At 35.0% G+C, this 9,697-nt stretch overlaps 1 protein-coding gene across 1 annotated transcript in view; it reads right to left on the bottom strand.

Annotated features, from left to right (window-relative positions):
• Positions 1-2,046: 2,046 nt before the first annotated feature.
• Positions 2,047-9,697, bottom strand: part of BARD1 (BRCA1 associated RING domain 1) — a gene marked incomplete at both ends in the record, with an annotated part of 75,471 nt that continues 67,820 nt past the window's right edge. The window contains 2 exons of the mRNA XM_082658764.1: positions 2,047-2,379; positions 3,444-3,541. Of these exons, the coding sequence (XP_082514890.1) occupies positions 2,047-2,379; positions 3,444-3,541 (431 nt within the window). The remainder of the gene's footprint in view (positions 2,380-3,443; positions 3,542-9,697) is intronic.

The following is a 9,697-nucleotide window of genomic DNA, read 5'->3' as shown; positions in this document are numbered from 1 at the left end:
GAGAGGCCCGCGCACTGCGATGAAGACCGGCCCCCACTCTCCGCAACTGGAGAAAGCCCTCGCACAGAAACGAAGACCCAACACAGCCAAAAATAAATAAATAAATTTAAGAAAAAAAAAGGAAGCTTGCATCTATGACTGAAAAATGAAAATAATTACAAGTATATCTATACAGAAAATACAAGTTTCAAGAGCTTAACATCAACTAACTGCTGCCAAAATAAATATTTAACGAAACCAAAAACAAAACTGCTTAATAGTGGGACACAAAATACAACAAAGAGGGAGGAGGACAAACCAAGAAAGTGAATGAAGGAAAGCGAGTAGCAACTCCCCAAAGTGTTTTTACAAACGGGGATTCAGATCAGAGGAACAAACACAAACCTGTCTAGGAATATGACCAATGAGGCAATAGAAAGTGACTAGAAGTCAGTTATAAATCAAAAATGACAACCAAAATCCCAGAGTCTTAAATTATTTAATCCAGACATTATCTAACCCCTCAGATTTGCTTGGTGCTATGTTGTTTATCATTCTCCATTTGAATGAAATGTGGAACAAACACAATACTGGTTGGAGAGAGTGTTTCAGAGCTAATTCACCCTTGAAGGTCAGGGTCAGCTGTATTATTGTGTTCACATAATTTATTTCTTCATATAGAAAAATAACATGTCAAAGAAGGGATTAAAGTAAATTTTATTTTGAAATAATCAGTTGAATCTCAAACTTCAAATAAATGGATCTTAAAATGTTCATGAACTTCAGAATCTCAGTATTCTAATCTAATGGTTACCAAACTATTCCCTTTGGCCCAAAAGGGACCAAACTGGCAAGTCTCAACAGTAACACCCTTTCCAAATCTTTAATATTATAAGTACATTAAATTTCAGAAAGACTTATTAAAGAATCTACTTCTAGAAAATATTTTAAAATGATCTAATCTACCTTATTGATTCACAAATAAGAAATACTCAGACCAGAGTAACCTTCCCAGGTCTCCCCATTCTCAGGTGACATCCTGTCTACTATTCTGCAGCCTTGATGGTCCTGGTCCTGGTATTACGAATAAGTCCTTTTCACTACTACCATTAAACTTACTGTCATAGCCTTTTGTATCACCTGCACAAAAATCTGTTCTAAATCAAGTAATCACCAACTTCTGCCTCCCCAGCAATCCAAAAGTGAAAAACAATTTATGAAGAAAGAAATTAAGACCTACAGAAAAATTATTTTAGCAATACATAAGGTCTACCAGAAAGACTGCTCCCTAATTTATTTACATTTGACTAACAATGTCTCTAAAATGTGTTAGAGAAAATGTCCTACACATTTATATATATATTAACACAGTTATAAGTTGATTAACAATAAGCAAATATATACAATAAAAATATATATCATGAGCCCAATGTCGACTTTCACCACCAGAGAACAGTAATGTTGAGATTCAAATCATGATTTCCTGATTAAGAGACAAGATTTTTTTAAAAAGGGAACAAAAATGTAGGAACAGGTAAATTATAAGTAGCAAAATAAATACAACTGTAGACAGGAGAAGAATTCAACACCTATGGTGGCAAATTTAGACCAGGTAATCTATTTTCATTATAACAAAGCCAGAATAAATTATTTGACAATATTATTTGCTTACTAAACGAAGGCAAGTATTTTTGCTGGTGGCAGGTGTGGATTTTTTTCATCAAAGAACATTAAAAGGGTGAGACATAATGACACCACTTGTATGTTTAACCAACAGTTCTGATCCCCTCTCATTAATCTTTGACAGCTGATAATGTGAATAGAAAGACATGATGAATCAACACATATGCCAGTTTTAAAAAGAAAAATCCCTTAAAGCAATCTCCGCATCTAAATGGTAAACATAGAATGAATTCATAATCTGGCAATTTGTTTTTTTTTAATTCAAGGCAAAAAAATGTATGAATGAGTCTACCTATTTGTAAAAATGTGAATGATCAAAACAGTGCAGTCACTGGGCTCTCACACTGTGTAAGTTCAATTTGAAATGTACATCTGGTATAGGATTCAGTTGTCAAGAGGGATCAACTCAAAGGACATCACACAATCTATAAACCAGCTGGAAGAAGCCATCCAGACTTTGCCCTGCCTAACTCTCTCTGGGCGATGATTAGACAAATCCTCATAGATGATATACTGTGTGCAGAAGTGCTGATCAGAGTCAGGTTTGGCATGGTACGCGACTGTATTGATGGTTTGAGTCACGTCACTGTCTGGCTTGGGCTTTCTACTGAGGATCTGTCCCCCAGATGCAGTGACAAGCTTAATAAGGCTGTCCTTTGGATGGTGTTTGAAGGTTCCCCCAAAATAGAAATAGCATCCATCAAACAGCTTTGGCAACTGAAAAAACAAAAAAAAAAGCTCATTAAAAGCAGACCAAAATATTTAAAAACACTGCATATGAATAGGGAAATAAAAAGAGAAGTCACAAGCAGTTAAGAAGCTACTTAATGAGGTGCTAGGACAAGCTGTATTTCAAATAAACCACTTAGGTAAAAAAAAAAAAAAAAATACTCATGCAAATAAAGGTTTCCTATACAATTTTTTCCTTAAGACTCTGGTGCTTTTCACTCTTCTCACATTTTAGGTGTGCTCTGTGCGTGTGTCTCTGTGTGTGTGTATGGTATACACCCACATAAAACCTGTTCATCAAGCGTCTTATATCAGAATATTTATTCATTTATTTCGTGGGACTTAAAGCCCCAAGAATTCCTTCCTAGGGTAACTGAAACATGCTTCATGGATACCAAGCTAAACTTAATTGTAAGAGTAACAGCTTTTCTATGGAGTTTTCCAATTCTGCCCATCCATATTTAGGTTCCTATATACTACCAATCTAAGGTCCCCAGGGCAGTGACGTGGGAGTGTGGCCTCCAGGATTCTAGAGATGTTTTCCTTAGAACACAATACATTATATGGCCATGGCTAGGGATCCAATTAGATATGAAACACACTTCTGTGAGCTTTACAGAAAAAGTTTCACAAGTCCCTTCTACAAAAACTTTTCTTTGGCATTTTTAATATACCTATATGTCAATAGGGTAATGGAATTTTATCCATTAAAACTACAATATATGGTAATAAAGACATGGTTAACTAAATCCGAGCAGTAGCTCTAAGTCTTCTCTCAAGCTACTTCCTATATCTGAGACTCACCTCAGATTCTGAAAGGTTTATGGGAATGTTCAAGATGCCCAAAATCTAGTAACAGTATGAAATTATTACATTCTGGTTTTTACTGCTCATTGTAATCATCTCTCAGAATCAAGTGCTTGAAATAAGCACAATTAAAATTTTAATCAGTCACCTGGACTTGTTGAAAGGGCAGGAGAAGTTTTTCTTGATGGTAATAATAGTATTAAGTTATAATAAGAACAATAAAAGTAGTATCAAAAGGAAAATACCAGCTGTTCTCTGTTGAGCCTGCTTCTATGTGGTCCTTCAGGAATTTCATACTTTTCTTCCTGTTCATATTCTTTTCTTTGTAGACATGCTTTCACCCCTGGGAAAAAGAACGAGGATAAAAGCCAAATAAATATCAAGTGAGCATTATTTCTTTCACATTGAAATTATGCCATTTACCTGATTTTTCTTCTTCATGGTTAAATATTGTTCTGAAACAGAAAAAGAAACTTTACTTATGCCAAAACAAAATGTAATAAAACTGGTTTTCCAGGGCTTCCACAGTGGCACAGTGGTTGAGAGTCCGCCTGCCGATGCAGGGGACACGGGTTCGTGCCCCGGTCCGGGAAGATGCCACATGCCGCGGAGCGGCTGGGCCCGTGAGCCATGGCCGCTGAGCCTGCGCGTCCAGATCCTGTGCTCCACAACGGGAGAGGCCACAGCAGTGAGAGGACCGCGTACCGCAAAAAAAAACAAAACAAAACTGGTTTTCCATATAAAGAAAATGTAAGAAATCTTTTCTTCAGAGGACTGAGCAATGAAGTAGTACTGAATACAAATTTTAGTTTTCTTTCTGAAAAACCTAAGTCAGTACATTATTTCATGTACAAGAATAAAAATCTAAATTTTAATTTATAACCATTATCAAAATTAAAGTAATAAAAAGTCCCTCATTTAGTTCAGCCCACAATGATCTGACCCTGAGGTCTTATCATCTGCCCCACTCATTCTGGTGGTCCTATGCCTAACCTCCTGTTAGACTATAAGTGATCTGACATTAAGGAAAGTACTTGAGTCCAGAACACCTCGCTTATTAAGCTGGTCAAATAACAGGGGCTCTACAGCTCTTGTTAAAATAAACAGTAAAGCAGAGTCTGGGACGTGTTTGGAATTGACAGGTAGTCAATGAAGTCACCAGTCTAGAGATGACTTGGTGAATATTTCAAATGTTTTAGAGCTGCTTCAACTGAGATATTCCAAGACATTGCATAATATATAAAAGTTAGAATATTTTAATGACTGAATACATCTATCTCACCAAAAGCAGAGCTTTGTCAAGGGACTGAATTTTTTCTTAACTTGGGACTATGAATGCATATTCCAGTTGAACACTCAACCCTGACATATCTATAATTCCCTATCATGTGATTCTTAATTTTTTGCTAGTTTTGCCTGGGGACTAAAACATCCCCAGTGTTTTCAATACAAGGACTTTTTTTTTTTTTTTTTCTTCCGGTACGAGGGCCTCTCACTGTTGTGGCCTTTCCCGTTGCGGAGCACAGGCTCCGGATGCGCAGGCTCAGCGGCCATGGCTCAGGGGCCCAGCCGCTCCGCGGCATGTGGGATCTTCCCGGACCGGGGCACGAACCCGTGTCCCCTGCATCAGCAGGCGGACTCTCAACCACTGCGCCACCAGGGAAGTCCAAGGATCATATTTAGCTAAGTTTGCTATGCTGAATTCTACTCTTCTCACTAACTTATCATAAATATGATGTTTTTTATTAAAAATTGTTTTTTTGCATGTAGTAAAAATCATATTTTAAAAATAGAATTTTTAATAACTACCCACAGGGTATAAAAAACTATCTTTCCAATGAAGCTAATACTAAAATATTAACATTACTCTATACTAAAAATGAGTCTCAAAATAAAATTTTTGACTAGGTCAAAATCATAGGAGAAACACTGACAGTGTGCTTACATGACATCATATATTGGTTCTACATTAAACACCAATGCAAAAAAAATTACCAATCTAGCCAAATCATTGACTTACCTCAAACTCATTATTTCACATATAAATTATTACTTTTACTTTTTATCACTTAAGCATGTTACCCCCTTCCTAAACCTCCTTTCCTGATGATATTTGAAGAGCATTTATACCAGTATCTTTAGATGAACTGTATATGCCAGCATATAAAGCCAAGGACTGAACACTGAATAATTCCTATAATATCAAGTAACTGTAACAAGTAAAGAGCTAATGTGTAACTACAGAAATAAATAAATGGGCTGTGCCTATGCTGGCTGCTTATGCATTTTATGGGTTTATTTGACTGGTTATTTAAACTATCAAAAAAGCATACTAAAATGGTTTCAATTGATCCAGGCAATATGCCAGCGTTAGTCAATCAACAGAATGTAGTCTTAACAGATACTAGAATGAGATAAGCATGGCATCAAGAGAAATGAGATGGCAGACACCAAGAGGGCAGCATGGCACTACCAGAGGAAGATGCCAGTATTCTTTCAGTGTAAATATGCCTCAAGTCACAAAACTTTCAGCCTTATAGCAATTGTTCAGTAAATTTCTGTAAAGGCAGGCAGAAAAATCCAATGCTCTAATTACAATTACTGAGCTAAATGAAGAATGTGTTCCTCTGATATCCTTTTATTCCAAGTAACAATTTGCCAACTCTCTCTACCACTTAATATCAGCTAAAGAAGGAAAATACAGCTTCCCCGTGAAAACTAAGGAACAGTTTCTAGGTCTGTAACAATCTGTTAGGATTGCCGTTGTAGAACAGAAAACATGGAGAATTTTTTGAAATTCGGGTGTACTGTAACTCGAACACCTACAAGGGCCACTCAAATTATATAATCATGTGGGGAACCTTGTGTTAAGTGGTAGGGAGTTATGGAGACTGTAACAAATAGGAAAATGTACATCATACCTAAAGACACAAAAATTAAATGATTATGCTGAACTAAACCACATAAATTTTATCTGTTTTCGACTTAGATTGCCAATTTGACTTGATGCTTGTCTAATCAACCTCTTCATTTCATAGATAAGGAAACTTAAATCCTAAGAGATTTAAGCAGCTTTCCCAGTGATACATGTGAGATAAGAACTCAGATATCCTCCAACTTCTAGATCAGTGTTTCTTTATCTTTATTTTATTAAAAAAATAAAGCATCTTAGGAAATGCCAGGTACTCTCTACTCAGATTTAATATACTGTATCTCAAAGTAAATGACACAACCACTTAACAGATGACTAAACAGGAGGATCCTTATTTTTAAGAGATTAGCCAAAAGGTATTCCAAAGTGTCAAAAACTGCTGACTACCTGGGAGTGGGGGGTTGGAGGGGGGAGAACAGTGCATTTGGCTTTGTCTTCAGTGAATCAATGAGTTTGTTTTAATCTGACTGATGCCAAAGCTGTCACTCTCTCATTTGTACCCTATGAGTTTCAGAATGTTCATACTTCTCAGTAGACATTTACGATAATTACATTTAATATCAACTTCCTAGTAGATTTCTTTTGAGATAAACCAATTGAACTGATTTACCAAAACAAGAATGAAATGCTTTCAACTTTCAGCAACCTAAATGCTGATATATTAACATCATCAATGAAATGGAAGAATCTACAAGCCATAATACTACCTAATTAACAAACCTAAATAATAGATAATATTTTAAGGTTTTAATTACTCAACGTAAGTTAGTTAAGCAAACTGCAGCAAGAAGTGTTATATCTATTTTCCATGTTAAAAAAACTATCAGAACTTTCACAACATTCCTAGTCATAAACTCATCTAAAGTATAATATATACTGTAATCCTTAATCTCTATAAAGATTTTAAAACAGGTCTTTTTCCAGCAATTTAAAGATACTTCCTTACTGTATAGCACACAGAACTATATCCAATATCCTATGATAAACTATAATGGAAAATATAAAAAAGAATGTATATATATAACTGAATCGCTTTGCTGTACAGCACTAATTAATACATTGTAAATCAACTATACTTCAATAAAAAATACATCCTAAAACTCAACCAAATTATATTTTGTATTTGTACTTAATAAAGTCCATATTATTCCATTACCTGCCAATAAAACAGTTCAGCAGAAATTGATTCTTGTGAAGAAATACGCATATGCAACATCACTAGTTAACCTTCTCAGCTAAATAGGAGGATCTGAATCCAAACTGAAATGACTATACATGAATAATTTATATTGTTTATGTAAACACAGATTTCTGAATATGCCAGAATGATATATACTTTAAAATGTGTCAAGCCACTATCCTTGTAAAATGTATGCTTTATATCGTCTTTCTTACTTTTCACACGTTCTATTATATTTTAAGATTTTGACCAAAGCTATCATTTTTCAGAAGTACAGGAATCAACTACCTATCTTATTAAAACTAAGATTCTTTTCAGCACAGATGTATTCCGGATCATGTGTATACCATTTCAGGTAAGCTTTCCTTTTGCCCTGATTTTATTACTTTTTTATATAGAGGTAAGCAGCCCAATTCCCAAAGTACTGCTTAACTCAAAGTCATTAACTCGAAGTCATTAAAGTAGCTCTGGCTACCTAAGCAAAGTCTAGAATCTGTATACTAATGCAGCTTATGAATTCCGGGATATGATTTTTTTTTAAAGGAAGCTTGTACCATCCAGAAATGTATTCCTTTATTCTGAATCTCGAGGAGCCACTCTTGCCTCCTACCTCATAAAAGCACATATATCCATGGATGTATATTTTCATTTCAGCTGCATGAACCACTGATGATGTTCATTAATCTATATTAAGTTTAGTCACTTTTCCTAGTTTTAGAAAGAAAAAAAGGATTGCACAAGTGGGAGGGAGTAGAAAAAAGGGTTTCTGAATCTACAGCTACATACAAATGATTATAGAATACAATGAAGACAGAATAAAGCGTTCAAATGGAGATCTGTTAAATGTCCAAAGAGGAAAGTATCCCTCCACGAAGACCACAGAATGTGCTTACTCTCTTCAAAAGCTAGAGTAATAAATAAATTCCTAATTTAAAGAACTGTTATTCTTCTGAAGCCACTGGCTATTTGTAACTGAAATAGCACTGAAAATCAGAATTAAATATTACTCTTAGCCAACACTAAATGTTATCCTAAAAAACAAGAAAATACAGAATCAAATATTTTATGTCAAAATCAAAAATCCTAATAAATATGTCATTAGATCCAAACTGGGCACTTACGTAACTCAAGAAAACTGCATTATTAGTAAAATAAACACTGAAGAATTTCCTTTCTGATTGTATTGAAAATGAACACCCAAGTTGTAAAAACAACAAAAAATTATTTTTAGATGCTTTTCTAGTAGGCTTTTTAGTCAAATAGGCTATGATGTCACTAAATTTCAGACAAAAGGAAATGGTTTTTAAGAGGAAACTTTTTACAACAATGACAAAAATGGAAAAACTCTCACTGAAATTTTTAAAAAATAGAATGGCAAGTAAAAGAAGAGCTAAGCCCAATACTATGAAATTCCACAGTGAAGAGTGGAAGGACAATAAAATGAAGGCTGAAAATGTAAAATAAAAGGTAAATGCTCCTCTCGTGCCATCATAAACATTTAGATTTAGGAAATCAACTGCCACAGATCATTAGATTTTGTGTTTTCATATAAATACCATTGAACAACTTTATTTTTGGCTACTTTTTAAGCCAATATTCTAATTATAAGCATATTTATACATAAAAATACATTTCCTCATAGGATAGTTTGCTAAATTTATTTATTTTACTTAATGCATATTGAGAAGCAGGTCAAATTCTATCACAAAAATATATTACTGTATCATAAAATTTGCTTGGGCAAAATCTGGGTATCAATTCTAAAACCTTGTATTATGAATAATAATATCAAAACAATCCTCAATAATTTAAAAACTCATACTTGGTGTCCTTTGTTAGTCATATATTTAAAACTGAAATATTTATGTAAGACTTCCATTTTTATTGGACAATAACCATATTAAAATTTATCTGCTAGGTCTGCACAACAGGTATCAACAATCTGGTGTACCAGATTGGAGCAATACACATACACAGGTTCTAATTTCCCTGACTAAGAATGAAACCCTCTGGTGGCGCGGTGGTTGAGAGTCCGCCTGCCCATGCAGGGGACGCGGGTTCGTGCCCCGGTCCGGGAAGATCCCACATGCCGCGGAGCGGCTAGGCCCGTGAGCCATGGCCGCTGAGCTTGCGCGTCTGGAACCTGTGCTCCACAACAGGAGAGGCCACAACAGTGAGAGGCCCGCGTACCACAAAAAAAAAACAATGAAACCCTCACCTACCCAATTAATTTTTAGAAAAGATCAAAAAGAAGATCTAATTGTTATTAGAACTTGAGAATTTGAACTTCTTCATAAAAAACTTGAATTTAAGAGACATACATTGATTTTGAAACTGTTATAAACTAACAGACCTCTACCTACCAATCTACAACTGTTTTGTTTCTT

This window comes from Grampus griseus, assembly GCF_964374135.1.
Source record: "Grampus griseus genome assembly, chromosome: 7".
NCBI classification, from domain to species: domain Eukaryota; kingdom Metazoa; phylum Chordata; class Mammalia; order Artiodactyla; family Delphinidae; genus Grampus; species Grampus griseus.
Note: the sequence above shows the minus strand (reverse complement) of the source record. Positions and strands in the feature narration are given on the sequence as shown.